The 23573-nt window shown below is 40.9% G+C and overlaps 1 protein-coding gene across 2 annotated transcripts in view; it reads right to left on the bottom strand.

Moving 5' to 3' along the window:
• Positions 1 to 75: 75 nt before the first annotated feature.
• Positions 76 to 23573, bottom strand: part of LOC139108319 (ribosomal protein S6 kinase alpha-5) — a 31918-nt gene continuing 8420 nt past the window's right edge. For both annotated transcript variants that reach the window (XM_070666479.1, XM_070666478.1), the window contains exons 2-7: positions 7047 to 7121; positions 6438 to 6656; positions 5888 to 6003; positions 5550 to 5750; positions 4701 to 5138; positions 76 to 4573 (exon numbers count right to left, since the gene is read on the bottom strand). In XM_070666479.1, coding sequence (XP_070522580.1) covers positions 2957 to 4573; positions 4701 to 5138; positions 5550 to 5750; positions 5888 to 6003; positions 6438 to 6656; positions 7047 to 7121 — 2666 coding nt within the window. In that variant the 3' untranslated portion in view covers positions 76 to 2956. The remainder of the gene's footprint in view (positions 4574 to 4700; positions 5139 to 5549; positions 5751 to 5887; positions 6004 to 6437; positions 6657 to 7046; positions 7122 to 23573) is intronic.

Here is a 23573-nt window from a genome sequence, read left to right as displayed (position 1 = left end):
TGTAAAATAGCTTTCTTTAACATAGTTAAAGCGTTCGGTAATGTCCAGTTGCTATATTAAAATAAAAAAACAAAGTTTTATAAATAAATATTGCATTATATTTATATAGTTTAACAACCAGTGGTAACAAAGGTAGGTGTCTCTTTTACGTATTTATAGCAACAGAACAGCACTCTTATATGGTACAAGCTTCGATTCTGTATAACTGTTCATATATATATATATATTTATATTAATATTTATATATACACATATATATGTATATACACGTTCTTTGAAACCCTGAAACAGTGTTCTTAACATAACAGTATATCCTTAGAAAAAAATTTGTTCTTCAGGCAACAGATGTAACTTATAAAGTTCACAATTTTTAACTGATTTTTATGATTCTACACACATGCATACAAACACACATACATCAGCCACACTTTTGTATATGACATACAAGTGTATATACATATACATATATATATACACACTATATATATATATATATATATATATATGCAATGTATTATTCACACACGTATAATACACGCGCGCATGTATAAATGTATATATCTCGTCTTGTTAAAGAATATGAATCTCTATCGACATGATATATTAAATATATAGATATAATCTGTCACATTATCTTTGCAGATATCTATATATATAATAATAACTATTATATACATATTATAAATTCGATATTTCACGTATAGCTTCCTTCTGCATACCGTACTTTATTTGGTTTAACAAAGGAGTGTTGCTTCAGTCATCTTTGGTAGAAGCATGTACGCATGCTTTTTTTGTCTGCATAACGTTATTTCGTACAAGATAACACAAAACTTTACTCAATTAACACGTCTGTTCCCTGAGTTGATATACAACCGCGTTTCAGTCTTTACCATTTTGTTACTTCATCTCTCACAGCAATTATTACACATTGATTAATCGTCTCACTAGTATAAACACAGCATTATCTATCAACGTAAAAAGAAATTTAAGGCCGAAAATATATTGTTCTATTTTTTTTTATAGATCCCCTTTTCGTAAGTCAAAACTGTCGTGTGGCAAAGAAATCCTTTTCTTTTTCACATTTGTTTTAGAAACTTGAAACAATGTATTATGAACGACGAAGGGGATACATGTGAGATAATTAACATTTCGCTGAAAAATTGATTCTTTCACTTTCACATAAGTTGATAATTAGCTTCCAAATTTATAACAAGTTAATTAATCACAAACTTCATATATTATTAACCACACTGAATCATAAAATTGCAATAATTTGGCTTAATTAAATCTAATTCAGTGTGTCATTGCAATCTGAAAGCTTTATCATAATTCATTCGTTTCCATCATTCTCAAATCACTGTCATATATAGCAAATACTACCACAATACATTCAAGTGTGACGAGATTTCTTGCGAAAAACGTTAAATACTGAATATAAATTATGTTCAAATCTATTTATTCTCTAATCAATAATAATTGTGATTTTTTAAAATTGTCATCTATAAAAATTAATTAGATATTTAACGTATATGTATTTATATGAACAAAAAAATTGTTTTTTTTCCTTTTTCTTTTTTCATTAAGTCATATAAATATTTCATTATTCTCAATAACATTATCTGTAAAAGTATACCTAATTTATATCGTTTTCATTTTCTTAATAAATCGTACTTTTTAAATATGTATTTTTTTTTCTTTTTCGTTATTGAGGTACCACTGGTAATAACAGTTGCTTTTGTTATCTTCGCATAATTTTATCGCGTCATTTCTACTACATTAATATTTTTAATGTACTCATAAGACGATTTTTGATGTGATTCTGGTATAGCAAAGTGCGCTAAATTATACAAGAACGTCTTCGCACGTGTAGCAGCTTGCGGTAGACAAGGATGTATAGAGACATGACTAGTCGTTTTATTTAGCTGGCTGGTATCATGTTATACCTAATAATGAAACAAGTATTTAGTGTAAATATTTGATAGCTTCCACGCCGATTACACGAATAGGTAAAACAATGTACTTTACATATTTATATCAGACTCGATATTTTAATCACAGTCAGTATATAAGCACATACGTTTAAATTGTTAATTTTAAAAACTTATCGAGTAATAATTTTCTAAGCTTGTCTCAATTAATCACTAATTAAAATAGTGAACTTGATTAATTGATTCGTGATTCGTTAAGGTCCCTATAAATCCCTTAATGAGACACCGTCTCTATAAACAGTTGATGTATTTGTACCGATCAATCACCAAAAATCGCCTATAGGGAAATGAGTTTTAGAGGCACATTCACCACATATACACTCGTTATAAGCAGTCGCTAAAATTTTCCTCGTATTGGCTAGTTAGTCATCCCTATGATTATCGGTCGCAGAAGTGACGTCGGAAGAAAATTTTAACGGTAGGGCGTAATAAGTTATAATAACTTACAACATTTGTCGTCCTCACACTATAATCACAGACAATTCCAGTTTAACGCAACAAAACAATTCATCGTCTTATTCACATTCCTCTCTTTCTTTCTATTTTTTGATAGCAGTAATAAAAATAAAATTCTGTACTGCGTAATATAAATTTTCGCGAAGAAACGTTGATACTTGACTTTGTTCAAACCCCGACCACAGTGATATAATATCGTTTTACACACGTTTATTTTTGGAATTTATTATCCAATAAATTAGTATTGTATATAAGAATGCACTTTTCAATTATATAGATATTTAGATAAAAAATGGACCAAGATTTAGAGAAGATGAGATGGCATAATCGTGTTATAGTTAATTATACGTCTATATACGATATTCTAAACTCTGGTGAGATAGGAATGATGCGCAATGTTCACGTCCAACACAAACGCAGAAGGCAGCGGTGTTATGTACCGTGTAAAATGCATAGGAAACAAGGTGTGAATTCATTGGAGCGTTACTGAACCAAGCATAAGTAAGGAAATTCTACTCGACTATAATCGTAGCGATACGTTTGGGCCGCTTGCCAGCTTTATGTCTTCTATGAACGTCCTCTTCGTCGTGCGCGGTCTGCGAAGATGACTCGAATGACTCCGCGGAATTGTCAGAACCTATATCTCTATCCGAATTTATTATCTGTTCAAGTTTACGTTTCCGCGATCGCGTCATTGGCCCACTACTACTGCTCCCACTTGTCTCGCTGTCAACGTCACGTCGATGTCGATGCTTTTTCGTCGGCACCGGTTGACACGTCGATTCATGGTCGGCGGGGCGTTTCACTCGCTTCTTCGCGGTGCGCTCCAATTCTTGTAAGAGCGAGAGTCTTATCGAGGAATTTGAGTCGGAAGAAGAAGACAGAGAACTCAGGTACTCGTTAACAACTTCGTCGTTGAAGTCAAACAGGTTTGGCGACGAAGTGGAAGTGTTCGCAGCGCTTGCCGTGGCGCTTGGTAGATGCAACAACTGTACTGACGACGGACTCGAGGAAGAGGAAGAAGACGGTCTCGACGTCGAGGAACTGGAATTGGAACGTTTGTGCTTGCGACGCTGAGCCAGTTTGGCAGCGTCAACCGCACGCAATCGAAAGCCATCGCGTTCGTGAATTGACGTTGAACTAGCAGCTGCCGCACTGTCCGCGTGAACTGTGTCAGGAACGTTACTGGAAGGAGTTACTGGAAGAATCGTCGTGTCGTGCATCGTCAACCACGGATGGTACACCAGAGAAGCTGCCGTGAGTCTATTGTTAGGATCGATCATCAGCAGACCTTTCATCACTTGCTTTGCCCCGGAAGATACGTGACTCCAAGTTTCACTATCGAAATTAATCTCACCAGTTTTGATACGCATAGCCACATTGGGAGTGTCCGTGCGGAAAGGTGGATTGTCAGATAACATAAAATACAGAATAGTTCCTAAGGACCACATGTCGCAACTCTCGTCGTATTCTTGATTAGCCACGACTTCCGGCGCAGCGTATGGAAGAGTAAAACAGGGCGTGTGCAAAGGTTCGCAACTGTTTTTCATCCTAGCAAATCCAAAGTCAACAATTTTTACTGACGAATCTTCACCTGGGTGCACATACACGATGTTTTCCGGTTTAAGGTCACGATGTACCACGCCACGTGAATGCATGTATCGTATCGCGGACGCCAATTGTCGCATCACTCGTTTCGCCTGCCGTTCCGAGAACGGCCGTGGCCGTTGCAACAATTCCCCGCCCGAGAGCAATTCCATCACGATATACGTGTGAAGTCGATCATGGTGGACATCTATTAATTTCACTACGTTTGCATGACGTTGGCACGCACGCAATAGGCTCTCCTCCCGACTGCAATCCACTCGTCTGCTGACGATCTTCACGGCGTATTCTTGCTGAGTCTTGCGGTTACGACACCGTCGGCATATCGAGAAGCTGCCGTCACCCAGAGCTGGTCCCGTTTGGTCTAGCTCGTACGTCTGGAAGAAGGTGGACTCCTCGAAGCACGTGTTGAGCAGATCGGACAATAAAGGCCGCTGCGAGCTGATACCTTCCTCGCCACCGAAGATATCTCTGCTCACCACATTGTCGGTGAATAATATCGAAGGCGCTACATACGAATAACCCTGGACATTTCAAATAAAAATTAAAAAATTATTCAAGTACACGATTTTTAAAACAATTGATAAAACTCGCGGCATCATTATTTATTCAGAGTAACGGCAGACGAATATAAAATGAAATAAAACTTACCCGGAAATGTTTATCAGGGTAGTCACCATCAACGACCGCCGGGCTGTCGACGGCAACGTTCATCTTTGTGAATTCGTCTGAAAAATTGCTCGTGTCCAATTCATGCGTAATTTTTGGAACTAAAGGCGGCTTAATTTGTTTCTTTTCCAAGCCCTCCCAGGTAAAGGTCGGTGCTGCATCCATGAAGAAAGGATGCTCCTTGAGTTCTTTAGCATCGCGCGGTCCACCGCCCAATCTCTGTCTTGGATCTTTGACCAGCAAGCGAGTGATGAAATCACTCACGTTGGCACTCAGGTGGCTCGGCATGGGCGGCGGATCGTTCTTCAATATCCTTTTTGAGATTTCCTGCTGGTTATTCTTCTCGCCCTCCACAGTAAAAGGCGACGCACCGGTCAGTAATTCAAACGTTAGCACGCCCACGCTCCACCAATCGACGGCCTATGAGAACGCCATTTCAATTGTAATACTTTTAAACGAGTATGTACGTGATAGCATTACTGGCATCATTTTTTTTTTTTTTCTTTCTTTCTTAATATACTTATATATATATATTTCAGTATATTTATATCTTTTATTTTCTGAACATTTAAGTTGTACTTTTAATATTCAATTGTTAAATATAACTATGATACAAATCTATATAAAGCAAAAAAAAAAAGCCATTAAATTCCACACAAAAAGAAAAACTTTATATGTTATATAAATTTAATTGTAGAGCTTGTAAGATAAAGCAGAACTGAAATTATCATTAAGTTGTCATTCGAGAAAAGGTACTGTAAAGGCGGATACCGGGATGAAATAACACGCGGGTTTGGTAACGTGGAAAGAGATAGAAAGGTTTCAACTCACGATATCGTGGCCGTTCGGGCCTGCCTTTACCACTTCCGGTGCCATATATTCGATAGTTCCGCAAAACGAATAAGTACGCGCGTTGCCGTTTCTTTCATGCGGTAGGAACTCTTTGCTAAGACCAAAATCTGTTAATACAAGATGCCCTTCTTTGTCCAGGAGTATATTCTCAAGTTTGATGTCCCGATAGATCACGCCAAGCTGCAACAGACAGAAATCATGTTAATTTAATTCGGCTTATCTCCTATTCAGTTCATCGCAGACTTTTTTTTCTCATTAACGCAAATCCCGTTGTTCGTGCTCGCGCGTATATACAAGATTATTCAATTAATACGTACGTCATGAAGACGCTCTAGTGCCAAGATAATTTCGCCGATATAAAATCGTACTGCGTCTTCCGTGAAGCAGTCGTGCTGATACAGGTGCGTAAACATTTCACCGCCGGCGACATATTCTGAAAAAGAAGAAGAATATCTTGCTCAATCCAAGTACATTCTCAGGTACATAAAAAAAATCAAACGAAGCATTTTTTTCACCGCTGCGGCGTCATTTGCAATATGCAATACGCAAAACGACGAATGAAATAAAAGAGAGAGCAAGCGAGAGAAAGAGATCACCTCTTATTTTAATCGTAATAAAAATTTTGCGCATATAAACGTATGAATCTTTCCCTCAGCGTAAACTTCATAAATAATTTATTTAATAGAGGCTTTAAAACATAATTTTGCAAAGAAAAGATAATAGTTCCCACATCTTATTTCCATTTCTTCAAATTTCTGTTACATATTTAACTCGCGAGCCTTTCTATTATTGCTTATTCTCATTTTACTTGTTCTCTCCTATTTATTTATATGTCTTTAGCTTCGCTGTTTCTTCGAGCCTTCTCACCTAAGATCAAACAAAGTTTGTCGTCAGTTTGAAACGCGTAATAGAGCGTTATCAGGAACGGGCTGTCCCTGATAGCCTCCAGAATTTGCCGCTCGGACTTGGTGTGCTCCGTCGTCTTCTTCTTCTGCACGATGGAGGCCTTTTTCAGCACTTTCATGGCATAAAGCCGCCCGGCGTCAGTGCCCGTTCTTTTTCGCACGAGGAAAACCTTGCCGTAAGCTATAAAAAGAAACGAAACGATCAGTATTAAAAGCCTGGTGTCGCGGTTCGCTATCGTTAGTAACAAAAATCAAGATAAATGCGGATTTTTCCTGCGAAAGGCGTGGAAGTATATTTATAAAAAAAAAAAATAAAAAAGAAATCTAAAGTCAAGAATTGATTTATGTGTATCACGTATACGGAGAACTTTGATAAAATTTCACATATACCCGTAACGGTATAAATATCGCGACGTCCGTTAGAGACGACGGACGCTGTTACCGTTACGGATAGCTCAAATATTATCGATTATCGACGTTATAAAACATTTTCCAAAGATATAGATAATATTGTCGTTACTGGATGCGTTTCAGAAAACAAGCATCTCGTCAAAGTATACAATTCCCTCACCTCCAGTGCCGAGAACTTTCAGCAGGTCGAAGTGTGTCATGTCCACCTTCTGGCTGCCGTTGTCCGCTAGATTTACTGCAATCAGAAAAAAAAAAAAAGCGTTAGCTTGTGAGAAAGGTTGACTTCGACACTGTCCGATCGATCATCACGAGATTCGGCAGGATTCTCGCTCGCGTAACCGTGAAGTCGGGCTTTGCAAAATTTATGCGGGAGCAAAAAAAAAAAAAAAAAAATCGCTGTCGTGAAAATTGCGCGAAGCTCTTACAATCGGTGGTCTAGACAGGCAAAAGAGATGAATGAAATAACGCGTCCACGCAAAGTATTAAAAACGACCGCGCCGTTAAAAATTGCAAGCAAAGTCCGAGATGTTCGCAACATTTCTGTCCAATAACGGTTTGTAAGAAATAAAAAAAAATTAATAATAATAATAAAATTAAAAAAATAAAAAAAAAAAAAAACTAAGACCGTGAAAGAGACTTTACAAGAGGCTTTCGATTCAAGCCTTCGTCGAGTGGGCGTCTAACGGCTGAACCGGAGTACGCTAATTAGCGATTTCTTGATTCCTAACGGGTCGCATTCTTCCCGGCGTTTGCGTTCCTCGAGTTGTCGCCGCAACGCGCGTTCCCAGACGCCGACGAGGGGGGGACGAATGGGTGAAGAAGTGGAGGCAGAAAGATTGCGGACGTTGATGACGTGCGCGAAGTTGACGAGGCTTCTCGCGGGACAATAAGGTGCTCCCGTGCGAGTTTTTCTCTCGTCGTAGAGGGTAAAGAGAGAGAGAGATTGGGAGCAGAGGAGAGAACGTTCCCCTGGGTGCGGGTCCGTCGCATGGACGGGGCGCGGAATGGAATGCCGCTCGTTCGACGCGCGACACGCCAAGGTGCACCTGCGACACGCTAATAACATCGGCAGGTGCTCCGCGAAGTTCAGGCGAGGCCGCGCGGGCTCGAGCGCTTATCGCGGGAATTCGCGCGTACGTCGCGCCGGTAATTAAAGCTGCAAATAGCGCGTAATGCTCTCGTAGACGAGGAGGAAGAGACGAGAACGGGTCGCGCGAGATCGCACAGCCGCTAATCGGCCGAGACGTTCGCGCGCGCTCCTAGGCGCTGCGAGGTTTATGATTAAGTTTCATTTCGTTGTTGCGTAATTCGCGAGACAACTGTGTGAACACGTGGTAAACGTGGGGGGAGGGGGAGGAGGGAAACGACAAGAAGCCAGATGGGTGACGATAATGACCAGCAAATAACGCGTAATAACGATTTTATCGGTATTTTGCTTCTCTCCCGCGGCCGGACCAGGTGGAAACGCATTCGTTCCGCGAAGAAAGGCCATCGGGCGTCGCTTACGATCGAAAGGTAGCCGTGAATAATAACCGGATGAATAAATGAGAGAAAATCCCTGCGGCACACGGTAGCGAGCCCCCTGCCGGTTCTCGCTTCGCGATATAGAATTGGTTTCTGTAAATTGCACGTGTATTATAATTAAAGGTCCGCTTCGCAGACGCTGAGCATGCCGGAAACGTGGCGTAACAGGCGCGAGAAATGTTCCTTTGGTATATACATTTTTTTTTCCTTGACTTGGTCGGTGTTTAAATAATTCATTTATTTCCGTCTCGTTTTACATCTGTATTTAATTTTACGCAATATAATTCGCCCTGCCGTTCGCGTATATCGTTAAAATTACCGAAGGGGGACCACTCTAGGTCTCTTCAGACCCGGTCTGCATTACCGCAGGAAGAAATTAGCCAGTCGTATTAAATTTGATTATTCTCTTAAATTTTTGATAAAATTAATCGTGTTTTTTTTAAGACTTAGATTTATCGTACCTATCATAGACCCGGCCTTATCTCCGCAGCTAGCTACGTTGAGCCGATCGTCAGACTTGGTCCGCAAAGGAGATCAGAAAAGAGTCGTCGAAGCTATGCCGCACGTGAAACCGCATGCACGTCGCAACTCTGCGCAGTGTCCTGGTACCGCGACTTTCTTTCTATCGCGAAGAACAAGCGTCGACCTGATCGCCGGCTAATCGCGATCTCTTACCCTAATTTCCAGCCGCTTGCATAAACGGTCGGAATCGTCGTCGTCCCGCCGAGTCGTCAAACGTCGCCCTCGCGCTTGACGACCTCGTATATCTCGGCAGCACGTGTATCTTTGTTACACTTTCCGCGTGCCTGTCCTCCGCTTATCTCGCCTTATCTCCTTTTATCTACCTTCTCGTCGCGGGCTAATTAAGTAGGTCACAAAGTTCACGGACGAGTCGAGCAGAGAACGGGGAAGGAAAGGATGCACGAGGCATTCCGCGTTCTTACAGTTTTTCCTCGCGAACGAGAGAATCCGCGATCCGCATCCGAAAATATCAATGAAAAATATCTGCGATAAGATTCCCGGCGTGCCTTTAAGAGAGCGGCACACCGATGTATATTGGGAAAGGATGACTAATAAGGCTATCCCCTCCCGTTCACCCTATCGTGCCCATTTCGTTGACTCATTCGGTGGTGGCGCAAAGAGTAAAAAAGAAAAGAAAAAAAATAAAAATAAAAATAAAAAAAAATGGGAATCTTAAGATTGCGACTGCAACGCAAGTGGGTCACGATTCTGTTACGGAAATTATAAACGCGGGGTCACTTTCACTTTTACATTTTCGCATCTCTCTATATCCTTTCGTGAGTTTTCTTTCTTCTTTTTAACACGAGGAGAAACCCATTTCTCGGTAGAGAAGCGGCGAAAGGAGACGAAAGAACCAACGAGATCCGGTTAAATTGAAACGATGTCGAAACCGCCGATAAACGTTATAATTCATACGTATATAAATCTCTTGCGCCATTCATCTAGTTCCGGTTCAATCCTTCGTTGAAATCCCAACGTTAAACGGTTCACTCGTAATAGTTTGATCACCTAATCAAATCGTCTTTTAAACATCCTCGCAGTCAACGCGGGACGCGAGACTACTCGCACGTAGACCAGGCTCCGTTGAAAATTAATCAGAACTTAATCGACGCCAGAATTGCGACGATATTACAATCATTTTCGTAATCAAGCGTTCTCATTCAAACGCGGCAAGAGTAAATTATTACTATTTATAAAAGAAACGCTTTTAATTTACGAGCAAGTTCTCTCCGGAGCTGGGCGACTTAACGGTCCTTTTTCTTTCTCTCTTTTCCGAAATATATTCGTTCAAAAGCGGATCAAGAATATTTCAAGATTGCGTAACGCATAGTCTAGCAACGCGAGAATCGAGAACAGGTGGATTAGTCGGTGAAAGCACACGAATACGTGGACTCGGGCGAAGCCCGGGCTCGGTCCGGGCGTCCCCAGCCCTGACTGCCAGCCCGACGGAGAATGCATGTCAAGGTAACGAAGGAGATTCGCACCGGCGCGGCGAGGCGCCGCGCGTACCCATCTACGGACGTACAAGCGTACCCCCGCGAGCACGAGACTCGCCGCCGCCGCCGCCGCCGCCGCCGCCGCCGCCTCCTCCCTCGTCGCAATCGCGTAATGACCCACTTGCCGGAAGCGCGAGTCAAGTTCGCGCGACGTCTCGCGAGGTGTTGCACCCGAGAATGGGACACGGGAGGTACCTGGCGAGATCGAGCAAGGAGCACCCATTGATTTCAGGTTCTTTGGCTGGCGATCTACCTCGAAGAAGGCGCGGCGGCGGCCTCCTTCGAGAGGTCCGACTTTGCCCGACCCCGAGCTACGTTCTCTCCGTTAGCTCTCGCCGTGGATCCTCTTATTCCGCGCGAATGAAGAGCCTCCCTTTTTCCCGACGGGAGGATCGTCTTTGGGAGAAACAATCGCGGGGAACGGGACGGCGCGAATCTCGTCGGTCGGCTAATTCGCCGAGATTGCCAATCCGCGGTGGGAAGCAACACTTCGCCGCGATTTTCGTGTCCGGGCACCAAGTACAACCGTGTTATTCTTCTCGCTTCATAATGCATTAGACGGGTTGAACAAAACGAAGGTATTTTAACGAGCACTCCTCGTCGGCCTTCCCTTCGCCGACATCGATTCCCGTTATCTCATGTACCGAGAAAGCGAGATTAGCGTTTCGAATTCCAGGTTTCGGTTCTCAAGGACTCCCCCCTCGGTAGTTTCGTGTCACTCTGACTTGTTACATAAGAGATTGAGACTCTATCGAGTTCCGCGGTCTCGTCGCAGCTTTGTCTCTCTTTTTCTTTTTTTTTTTTTTTTTTTCAAATAACCGTGCGAAAATCGTGCAGATAATGCGTATTGAGACGCAGGAAAGGGGGGAAGAAAGAGAGGTCCCTCTTTCACCCCCTATTATCGTTTTTAATTCGCGACGGGCGCACTCACGCACGTGCGATCGCGAGATACACCATCGAGGAAGTTCCGCTTTTGTCTGACCCAGATTGTCGGCATTCACTCGCTATTTCGTAACGGGACCGACTACTTTCTTTCGCCGACCGCGCGTGTATACGCAATACGCGCGTGTGCGCGTACACGCGATAGCAAGGCGCACGAGAAATCTCTTTTGCCGCGTTGAATAACTAATTCACTATCGGAAAGCCGATAATTCCTTCCATGTGAATCGATAAATGAGACTTTTTCATGTCGCGAGTGAAGTAAACGACACACGTATTCAATAACATGAACGAAAAACGATAAAAAAGAAAAATAAAAAATTAAAAAAAGAGAAAATCTTTCCCAACGATGAGTCTTTCTTACCTAATCTACAACGAGCAGATTGGCTTCACAATTGCGGATTAATTAATATTTCACAGGACAAAGAATCTGGTTGCGTGCCGCGTCATGTAACGAGACTACCGATCGCAACCAACGGCCATAAAGGGGCTCCCGAGTTCTACCCTTCGTGATAAAAAAATGTAGAAAAGGGAGAGAAAGAGAAAGAGGGGGAGGGACCGCGTGGCCGGTTATTATGGCGCAACCGTTACTTGGTACCGTCCTGCCTCGATGTTGCGTGCATTCCACCATTCTACTCGTGGCGGCCGTGGCTGGCTTGCGGCACGTGTGGGGCGACACACGTGTACAGGTCGAGAGCGCGAGAGAGAGAGAGAGAGAAAGAGCGGAGGCTGCGTCGAGCGGCAGCCGCTGCCTCAATTAATTGAAGCGATATGGAAACCCTGCGCCGCATCTCGTTGCAAGCGCGAGCGAGAAAATCAAACGGATGGGCACGGCCGACCGGGAGGCACCTCGCGATTTTCGAGATCGAGAAGTCAACATCCGCCGCGAGAATTCCACGAGTTCCGCGAGAAATTCCCTGAGAATCTCGCGCAGAATCAAAAAAGAGAAGTTAACGGGAAAGCGTTCTCGAAGAAGTGCTTTCAATTCCGTGCGTGATACCGATTAAGACAGTCGCCTCCACGTGAAAACCCACGGGGTGCTCTTATTAGCGCTAATTACCTTTATTCTCGACTAGCCAAATTTTTCGCTTCCTCTCGGTGAAGTCAACGAGCCACGTCACGGCGCGATCTCACCCACCCGGACGCCGCGCGTTGCTCCCGCAGGCAGAAAAACACGTGCGCGTCCTTTCGCGTCTTCTTTATCGGCCTCCGCGCATAAAAACTGATACGCGAAGGTGGACCGTCGGGGATAACCGGCGTCGCGTTCACGCGTTATAATCTCCGCGTAGCAGTCGACCACCTCGAGAAGTATCCGGTGCGGACGAACCGACGCGAGCCGCTCCAGATATCCATCCCAGGGTTTATCGGCTTAATATCGTGCACGCCGGGGAGGACGGGAGGGGGGGGGGTGGAGTACGCTTTATATTGATTTGTTGCAATTTTATATTTAGACCTGAAGAACTCGCGGCAGACCGGCTTGTTTACTCGCCGGCACGCACCTCAATCGGCGGGGGTGACTGCGGGGGAAAAAAAAAATTGCTCCCGTCGCCAATCGCAGCCGAGAATCTCGATCTGAGAATCGCTTCACCCTGGCGAAAGAGCCGCGGTATAAATGTACGGAACATCCGCGCAAAGACGTAAAAATAAGTACCGTAGGTTTTTCTTAGTCCTCAGAATTTTTGTGCTCTTCCCCCTGACGTTTTTGGAAAACGAACGGTTGCGAAAGTCACGCAAATGCGACTCGTTTGTTCTCCGTCACGATTCAGGGAATCGTTTTGTTAATCGTTTCGCGTTCGCGGTATCAAAATTAAATTAAAATCTCAGTCAAAAGAAACGTCGCGGCGGATCGAAGCAAGCGCGCGCGAGTTCTCGAAACGCGTATTGCAAAAAAATAGAAAGCAGGTGAGCTATTGATGTTTCTAAGGTATAAAACTGCAAAGTAATTGGAAAAAGAGAGAACAAAAAATGACCAGTTCTGACTGTCTTTGCGGAGCTTGCGAGAACTAATTTTTACCCGCATTTATAAAAACACAGATAAACTTCTTGCGACGTCGGTCTATAAATAATAGCCTTTTAGATTAACATAAAAAGATTAATATACCTGTTAATTTTCCGGTAACAAATGACAAAAACATTGCATCAAAGATCAAGTGTAAAAACGTAGAGATTCTCTTCCTAATCGTTAGCCTTGCATAAGACATTAATCGTCGATAATGCAACGTACAGATTCAATGAGGCGTTCCTCCTCGAGTTCTGTATCGCGAAATTAAACGATTAAACAATTTCATAATTAAAATGATATATGCATCTAAATAAATACGTTTCGATAATAACCTGGCAAAATATGAAACAACAAAAATATAATAACAGCTAAACTGGCGCAAAAGCCGGCGAGATATCTTAAAAAATTATGTCTCGTAAATAGAACAGGGTAATCGTCAAAAGATAATGAATTAATTAAGATATAACGCTTCAAAGAATTATGACGATTTGCGACCCTGTCGTAAAAACTTCCACGAAAAATAGCGTCGCGCCGTTTAATTTGTGAGAAAGAAAAAATCTCCCCCCAAAAAACACGCCAAGTTCGATGATGGCCAGTTCGACAAAAAGGGAAGCGAGCTCCCGGATCAGTTTTCCCGAGTTCTTTCCGGTGAACAGCCGAAGGCGTTTCTCGCTTCGCTAGGGGGCCCACACGTGTCCGCGGTGCTTAAATATTAATTCCTTTTGCAGCGTAATTACGTTGAAGGAAAGCCGGCCGCCGCCATCGGCTTCGCGGCAGCACGGTGACATAACGAACATGCCGCGTATTACGTGCATGTCACTCGACGTTGTCTCTCTCGGCCCGTTGCATCACCAAGTTTATCGACAAGTCGCGCATCCGCGACATCGAACAGCTTCGTCGTCGCGACGCGAATAATTGATAGCGAGAATAATTCGCTCGGGCCCTTCAATATTTTAATTCCCGAGACGAGGGAGAATTCTCGAAGCCACGCAATGACGCCCGTTCCTTTCCTTCCCTTCCTTTTTTTTAATTTTGCTCTCCTTCTTTTCTTTTCTATTTCTTTTTTTTTTCCATTTTCGTTCCTTATTTCTTTTTGTTCTTGTGCCGACTGTTGCATAACAGTTACTCTCCGTCGAAGCGCGAACGACTCTGATATTTCCGAAGGCGTTGCAAATTTTTTTTTCCACACTCCGCGCCGCGATGCACGAAACTCGCTACCTTACTAAGTATCGCGGCCCGATAATTTTATCACACGATATACAGGCCGCACAATAACGCGCCGACGATGATCGCGAGTGTGCGCGCGTGTCGGTGAATGTGTTACGTTACGTGATGGTGATACAGTGTGATTCTCAGGCCGCGATTGCAGATCTTTCCGACGCGGCGGATGGTTTCCAGCCACTGGAACGTGTAATCGATCTCTATATAGTTTGCGATCGGACAATATTAGATTTCTCACTGACTCAAGTTATAAACCGAAGCTATAAATAACTTTATTCGCATCGTGTGATAAATCAAAATAAATCTCATCCCCGATCGCTTGCCCGCCCGGTCTCTTTTCCTGATCGTCGATCTTAATGAAAAAATCAAAGATTAACGCTTTGAGAGCCGTAGCTCTGTGCCTCCAAAAGAGAGAGAGAGAGAGAGAGAGAGAGAGAGAGAGAAAAAAAAAAGGAGGCCAGCAAAGTTCGGTAAATGTTTTTCATCAACGTTATATTTTTGCATATACACGAGAGAGATTATCCTTCGGGCAAATTAATAGACTCGATTGCGTGTCTTTCAATTTGCAATTTATAAAATGCGACACGTGCGTTCTATACGATAGCATGGAAGCATTAATTATTTATTTAACATACACGTGGCAAAGAAAACAAAATGCTAGAAAAGCGAGACTAAGATTTATCTTTACATCACAATATTTCATTTTGATTAATATGCCCTTGTATTATCGTATTAATATTCCGTTTAATATTAATACGACTAATATTATCAAGGATTATTTAACTCTTTTTTTTTTTTTTTATTTTCCACGCACTAGCAACGAGCATACTGAATCACTTAACTCGAAATGTCAACAAAATTAATCGCAAGTTTAATTTAAACGTGAATATGCGGCGTGATAAAAAAAAAAGAAAAAAGAAAACAGAAAAATTTCCAGTTTAAGAGAGGAAAAAATTCGTCCGTCAAGTTTTTCTCCGATCTCTGTCCCGGGTCTACTTAAAAAATTTCCCCAAAGTCTGACTCACGGTATCCCGACGTTTGAAATTACGTATTTCTTTCCAAATCGCTGGGAAAATGCATTTTTAGAACCGAACAGCTCAGGCAAAATCCCAATGTGGTACGGTCATCGCGAATGTAGTACGGTCGAATGCGATTATTGTCGAGTACACATGCACATATGCGATGCGGGCTCTATAAATAGAAAGATGCTTGGTGTTATATGCATACGCGAATTGCTAAATTTAGATGTTTTCAGGGATTTTTGCAGGGCGCTCGTGCAAATCGCTGACATGAATACCTAAACAATTAGCATTCAATTTTTACAGATTTGCTTCAACAGTTTGAAAAAAAAAAAAAAAAGGAAGAAGAAAAATAGTTAGTATTCGTGATAACCGTAAATACGCTTTTACGTCGTTTGCTGCCGAGAGCTTCTCTTGCCTACTTAGCACGCCGCTTTAATTAATTAACCAAGTATATTTGCGCGGAATAATTTAGCTTTCACTTTTTGAAAACAAAAGAAAGTGAAATTTATGTCTCACGTGTTCGCGACAGCAAAATAAGGTCGTATATCCTTAGATTTGAAATTCTAATCATTTTTACGAATGTGTAAATGGAAAAATTTCAAGAATTCGGTAACGGCGATAAATAATAAATTTTGTATAGGAAGGTACCATCAGTGTAATACCCGTTTTAACTGTCGCGGTTCTGGTGACCTTAGAATTTTCGTTGTTATTGATGCCAAGAACCGAAATGCCACGTGGCCTACTTAATTTAGCACTCGAGTTAATTTTTTTTTTTTTTATTGTAACATTCATCGATTATTCATAAGCTATCTATTTTTCTATTTCTATTTTTGATTCGTATTTTTTAATCGAATCTGTGGTGTGACTCGTTCGACAGCTCTCATTAAAATCGCGAGCTTTTCTATCGGCTGAACATACGAAAGAAAGTTAAAAGTGCAGCGGTTTTACAACCAAGAAAATATTTTCACGTCGCCTCCAAAAATATGATTATCTCCAATTTTGCACAAAAAAGTGAAATCGTACGTACGATCGTTAAAATAACGCCTGCATATGCGCATTAATTTGTAGCGCAATTATTTATGGAATTTTATACGTCGGTTAATCAGAAATACAATACGTTTTAGAGTAATCTAAAATAAAATCCGACAAACAACGTGTAATAAGCTTAATTAATAAAGCGCTAATTATTCGCGGTCGAAATATGAGGTGATTATCGGGAGGGATTAAATTTTGAAAAGGGGTTTTCCGTTCGCCACGCACACAAGAGCCGTTCTCCAGCCGAAGCTAGCCGAGGTGAAATGTGAAAGTAATATGCATGCTCCTGAGCACATTACTCTCACGGAACACGCGAAATCTTACTAAACGAGTTACGCGCCACGCTAAAACCCAATTTCACTCGCTTCAAAAGATACAAGGAAAACGAGGAACTTTGTATCATCGATTACGAATCAGGTAAACGCGAGAAAAAAATTCGCTTGCCTCACAATTAGTATAATTTCACACAAAATTAATGCAAAATAAATAAATACCGCTTTAAATATTTTTGGTTTTCTTTTTTTCGTAAAAAAAAATAAAAAAATAAAACAAATTTAATTTTTATTCACTGTTTCGCTCACTTATAAATTTTATATATGTGTATATATGTTTTATTTCCCATATTCTACCTTGTGCATTAAAAATTGCAAAACTTGACGACAGATAATACAAAAGTGCGTAATTCTGAAGCGAATGAAAGAAAGAATTCGTACGATGCGAATTTCAGAATTTATCGGGTAGCGTAATCACGTTTGTTGTAAAAATCATCCAGCACGATAATTTCTCGAATGAAACGGTAATCTGCGGCACGGAGCAATCCACACGCTACCTTTCTTAAGGACGGGTGTGCGTGACCGTCCACGTGCCACTGTCATGCAAAATATCTGCATTAGGAAGGCAGGTACGCGTATTCTAATATTCGAGTCCAAGAAGAAACGAATGCGGTACGGCTAGTCTCGCTTACATGTCGCGTCCCAGCCACACACTTCGCGCATGATCGTTAATTTAGTCGATGCTAATACGTTCTATCGACGATGACACCAAGGTTTAAAACGACCGCCGATGTAAAAGCTGCTCGCGATAATCTGATCGCGTCTTCTCGCTGGCAAAGAGCAGATAATAAAATACGCAAATCGATGTAAATGTAAGTGTAGCGAGCAAGTATGCCGAGCCTGTTAACAGATTTGTGAAAATAGTTACGCACGATTATTATTTAGTGTTCCCTACCAAAAGAAAAAAGAAAAAAAAATTAAAAAAAGTGTGAAACCGAACGCAAACACGAGGGATAATTTGATGATATAAAGTGGCAAAAGAAACGGTATGAATTTAACGTAATTCGAAAATAAGCATGCAACGGTTGCGAGACATCGTTGAAACCACGGTATTCGAGTAATTTTATTATTTATTGCGAGGACATTTCTAGATTTATTCGTTGGTTTCAAGCAGAAAAACAGACGCGAAACACGCAGTTTTAAGAAATTGGTGACTCTTAAAAATTTGTCGGGTCAGCGTTCCCGACATTCTTTATATGTTATGCACAAAGCTCGCAGAAATACACTCGACCTCCAGACTGCGTTTTCTTGCACGATTCCAAAGTATAACTCCTCTCTCCGTTTCCCTATTCTCGTTAATTACTTGGTGCGTATTATATCATATTCATAATCCATACGAAGCTCTGCCATTAATAAATTTATAATAATATAATTTAGAAATATAAATAGTAAATTTATAACACAAATTATAACATCAGCATTATTTTGCATATAATATCCATTAATTTAATTATTATACTTTATATACCAGCGTATATGTATATATCTTAGTAATTCTCATAAATATTTGAACGCATCACGCGTTATTTAACTAAATGTTTTACGAAATGTTTTATGAAAAGAAAGAAATCCGAATTTCTTTAGTTCATCACTTGTAAAAATAGTATAACGCGACATCATCTTCAGTCTTTTATAAAATTTTTGCATTTATGTCGCTCTCACATTTCAGAGATAAAGGACTCTCCAAATACCAGGTCAGAGAGACAGCAAAGAAATTTTGATTTATGGCCACTCGCGTTTTTGACATTCTCTCGTTTTCTCGAGTAAAAAAAAAAGAAAAAAAAAAGAAAAAAAAAAAAACCGTTTTTCATGCATTGCTTTTCCTTTCGAGTACGACAATCAAATGGCAAAATTCTGCTGTAGGGAGCCGAATTGAAAAGAGGCCACTTTTAGCCCGTTCGATAACGGGTTCCCTGCAGTGTCGCATTCACGACAATGGCATTATTCGCGATGGTTTAAGTTGCTTCCCCCTACACGTGCACGGCTGAGACAAGCTAAATCTCGTCGTTAAAATTTCTAAAAACTTTGCGACTAAAAAAAAAAATTAATAATAATAATTATTCATGCCGGTCAGAACTTTTCTTACTCCTAAAAAGCCTAATTGTCTGAAAAATTTTCCTCCGCATGGCGTTAGAGCTTTTGAAATTTCTGAAAATCTCACTTGAACTTGCTTTCTCAGTACCTTATTGTACTAAGTAAGGTTTCTACAAAGAAGTAGGCCGAAATGATTCCACGAAACTTTATAGAATATTTAAAAAGCCGCTGTGTAACTATAACCGAATTCATTATTCTTTGAAGAATACGAGAGAGATAATTACGCGAAATGTACCCATCAAATGCAACGGAAATGCTATTTTTTTTTAATTACAAGGGACGAATTTCTTCTCTAATTTTTGGCAAAAATTAGGCAATCGATTTAGCCAAATATAATTTTTTATAGCCACATTTCAACTTTTCAAAAGCACAATCATGCTTGGAGAAAAAAAGAAAAAACTATCGTCTAAAGTATTAATTACCTTATTATAAAAATTAATATTTAATAATCTATCACGTTAATAATTTGAAATAGCATATTAGCTTTCTTTTTCTTTGTTCCCATTTAAAATAAAAAATTTACAAAGATTTTGTTGTTATAAACTTACAATTTCTCGCTCAATAAATGGCGCGTGACCGCATAATTCCGCGCTTAATAATTGAAATATTTGCTGGCCGAGCGAATATTACAGCGTTTTCAATATTCTTTCGTAACAGAAACAAGGCAAATATTACGCCACTGGATATATCGGGTGTTTATACATATATGTAACCGTACTCGGTACCCCTGGGCGAGATAATCATATCGCGTTGCATCGATGAAAAATGTTACAGCACTGTTCTAAATTTACAATGAATCGTTTTGCATCTAAAAACAAGGGAACAGAACTCATCGGTATTAATACTTTAATAACTGGCTGCTTTTTTTCCATAATTGGCCGAAAATAATTCCCTTTCTTGCTTCCGTCTGCACGGAAAAATTCACTAAAAAAATATTTTAAGAAAAATGTATTAATATTCAACATATAAATGACGCTAATGTGATATCAGCGGCCGTTATACAACGTTGATATTTATTTTCGAACCCGTAACTTTTTCCTCGCATCAATAATTTCTATAATGCCTTACGATAAGAATGGAAAATAATTGTGTATACTGGAGAGAAAATAAAATGTGCACACGAAAGAGAGAAAAAGCAAGAGAGAGAGAGAGAGATAACATTTGGAATGCAAGGGGCGTCCGTGAGAGATTAATTATAATTCACCAAAGCTATGCTCTACGAATTTTAAATTCACTCAAGTCCTCCACGGTCGGGGATCTCTCACCTTCCAATTTCAATATAAAGTTAATCGGCCTGCATTGTCGCCGGGAGCATCTATTTGCGCGACCGAGGAAAAATACACGTAAATATATTTCGGATAAAAATAACGTGAAAAATGGAAGGACAGAGTTCATCACTTCGTGTTCGAGCATTTACCGGTTTATTCTTAAGCAACCTTGCATTATTTATAGAACAACAGCTGTTTGAATCCTCTGTATCGGTAACTTCATGTCCCGTACGAAGCGCACGTTAGAGATTGATCGAACCAGGTTGCATTTATGCTTTTCCGGTATACCACGTGGACGTTTTCAACGTTTCTTTTTTCCTCGTCGAGCTCTATCTTTCACGGTCAACCGGCGCGGATGTATCTGTTGCTCGTTACAGCTACGTGCCTAATCTCGAATTGTCTCAGCGTTATACGAAATCCTTTCTCTCTCTTTTTTTTTTTTCCTTTTTTTCATTGTCTTTTATTTCCGACAATTCTTTTTATAGGCACGTAGTAATTATGTATATAAATGTATATGCAAATAAACGCCGCTTCTCTAACGAGTTTCTCGATCAGCAAGTCTCATTAAATAGGTATCTAATTTACTTTTAACGATATCCGTGGTGTTTTTCATTTACCCGACGTTATCTTATTCGTTCTTTGAAACGTTGTTAATTCTTCCCTCGAAAATCCAACCTGACATCACATCCCATTACGACAATTTGACCGTCGAATTGCGCTCGAATCAAGAAAGAAAAACAGGATCGCGTTAAGAAAATACCCAATTTATTTCTAATTATGTCTCAAATTCCTTTTTTTTTATTACCCAATCTTATTTTATCAGTTCAGCACGTATTGAAAACCTGCTGCTAGCTTTCAGTAATTAAAAAATTGTTTTTAATATTAATATTAAATCGAGATCACTTAAGAAGTTCCATCTTATCAATTATATCTTTTCGCGGATCTTCCACCGTCTGTTTTTTTGTACTTCCGCGTAATTGGAAAATTATTGACGGTCGAGTAAAAGAGGGAATCGTTCTTGTTAACTAGATCGATCGCGTAATTGAAAGACTAGCGTGCCGTATCGATGAGCACTCGAAATAGCAATTGAAGTTTTGTGATTGTGGTATTAAGTGGCTCGGTACAATGTGTGCGTGGACAGCCGAAACTTTTTTTTTTTCTTTTTTCGCGAAACTTTGCGAAAGCGCACAGCTCGCTCGATCGTTTTTTGCGTTCAAGTGCTTATTACCGCTGTCTTTACGTGCGCGTAGCCGCGGCTGCTTAAATTTTCACGTTTGTGCTGAAACCCTGCGCGCTCTTTCGCGAAGGGAAAAAAATAGCACTTCAAACGACCGTTACGTTAAATTTCGCACGCAGAAAAGACGAGTTGATTATTTTGTCAAACTTCTTTGCTAAAAGTCGCACGAATAAACCGCACGCTCACGTCTTCCCGTTTATTCTCGACGACATGTGGCGCTTCTTTTTTACGTGATACGATTTCCTTTCCACGATTCCCAGCGAGGTGCATGCAAAAAAAAAAAAAAAACCAAAAGGAAAAAAAAAGACTTTGCATTAGGGGGAACATGTCGAGCCGTGAAATATACTTGCCGCGTTACTTTTATCTCCGATTGATCCGACTTTCATAAACAGCATCGAACGCCTATATTGTATTTTCGTGATAGCATAAAGCGTTATGTAATACGAACGGTAACTTATCTCTGAATAAGGACACAGGGGGAAAGAGGTTGTTCCGTGAAAACGTCCATGTTTGTAATTGAATATTTTTGCGCTTGGCTCTCGATACGGCTTCTCGTACTCATTGATAATAGCGGTCTATTTTTAGATCTCCCATAGCACTCGCAGACGCGGCGCGGTTGTTGAGCGAGCGACGAGAATGAACTACCACCTTTTCCGCGTGTCGATTAACTTGTTTCCAGGCGAGGAGAGACCGCCAGGTTTTGCCGCCTTCGGCATTCAACTCTTTCATTTGCGGGCAGATATTGCGCGGACAAAAAATACAAACCGAGACATTTTTGCCGATTACTTATCGACGCCGTTTGCCGGCACTCGAGCGCGCTGAATGTCGAACGAGAGCCGCGTCGAATGTAAAATTATTACCGATGTGGAAGAGAGAGAAAGAGAAAAAAAAAAAAAAATAGCGACAGTTCTTCCACCTTTTTACTACGCGCGACGTCTTGCAACAACAAAATTAAAACGTGTTAGCGCGCGGCGAGAATTGAAACGAGCTTCCCTTCAATCGAAAATAACGCGGCTGGCTTCGAAAGCGTTGAGCCCGCGCGTTTCAGCTGCGGTCGCGTCTCGTTGTATACGCCAGGAGAAAGTGATTAAGATCTCCCCCCCGCATTTTCTACCGTGATATTAATTCTTCACCCTTTCGCTTAAAACGACACATGTACGAAAACATATGTAGAAATGCCGAAAAGATTAGGGAATAAACCGGCTGATTTTTATTCACCCTTTTACGCCACCGTGGAACAATTCGGTAAGGGATTTTCGTACGCTTTGCAGCAGCACATGCTCGTAATTGTAAAGAAGGTAAAGGAAAGCAAGAGTGTAAAAAAAAAATTAATTAATTATAGCCCCCCGATAATGTAAACGATAAATGTGGAAGGGGAGGCGTGGGTTGCAGAATGCATCATGGCGTGGTATGAAAAGGTGTTTTCGCCACACTCGAAGCAATCTGAATCAACACGAAGTCTAATCTTTCTTTTTCGAAACGTGATCTCTTTTTGAGGCAAACGCAACGTGTATTTAAAAAAAAAAAAAAAAAAGCTTTACGCACAAAGGACAATGTCACGTGGCAGCGGAGCGTAAGGTCGAAGTCCGCATTATGTTCACCTCGAGAAAAGTTAACCGACGAGCGCTGGCGTTCGAGGAAAAATGATACGTATCGGGAGAAAAAAAAAATAAAAAAATAAATTTTTTTTTAATCAATAAAAAAATAAAATAACATTAGTCATTGAACCGTCAAAAAATCTGTGAGCGAGAGATAACCAGTCGGGTTTTAATGCGAGAAGTAAAAACGTTGCGGGAGCTTTCGAGCTCTTTACGACGTCGATTCGAATATCTGAAGAATGGAAGAGCCACGAAATGCTTATCATTACGGTTGGAAATAATATTGTGAAGACCGGAATAATGGTATTTGTCGAAAATTTTGGGAAGGAGGAAATTCCAAGTTCTTTGTTCAAGAACATCCTTTGAGTCCCTGGAAATAGAAAGAACGGACTTTCGG

This window comes from Cardiocondyla obscurior, linkage group LG15 (assembly GCF_019399895.1).
Source record: "Cardiocondyla obscurior isolate alpha-2009 linkage group LG15, Cobs3.1, whole genome shotgun sequence".
Lineage (NCBI taxonomy): Eukaryota > Metazoa > Arthropoda > Insecta > Hymenoptera > Formicidae > Cardiocondyla > Cardiocondyla obscurior.
The sequence above is the reverse complement of the archived record's forward strand: the minus strand, read 5'-3'. Positions and strand labels throughout refer to the sequence as shown.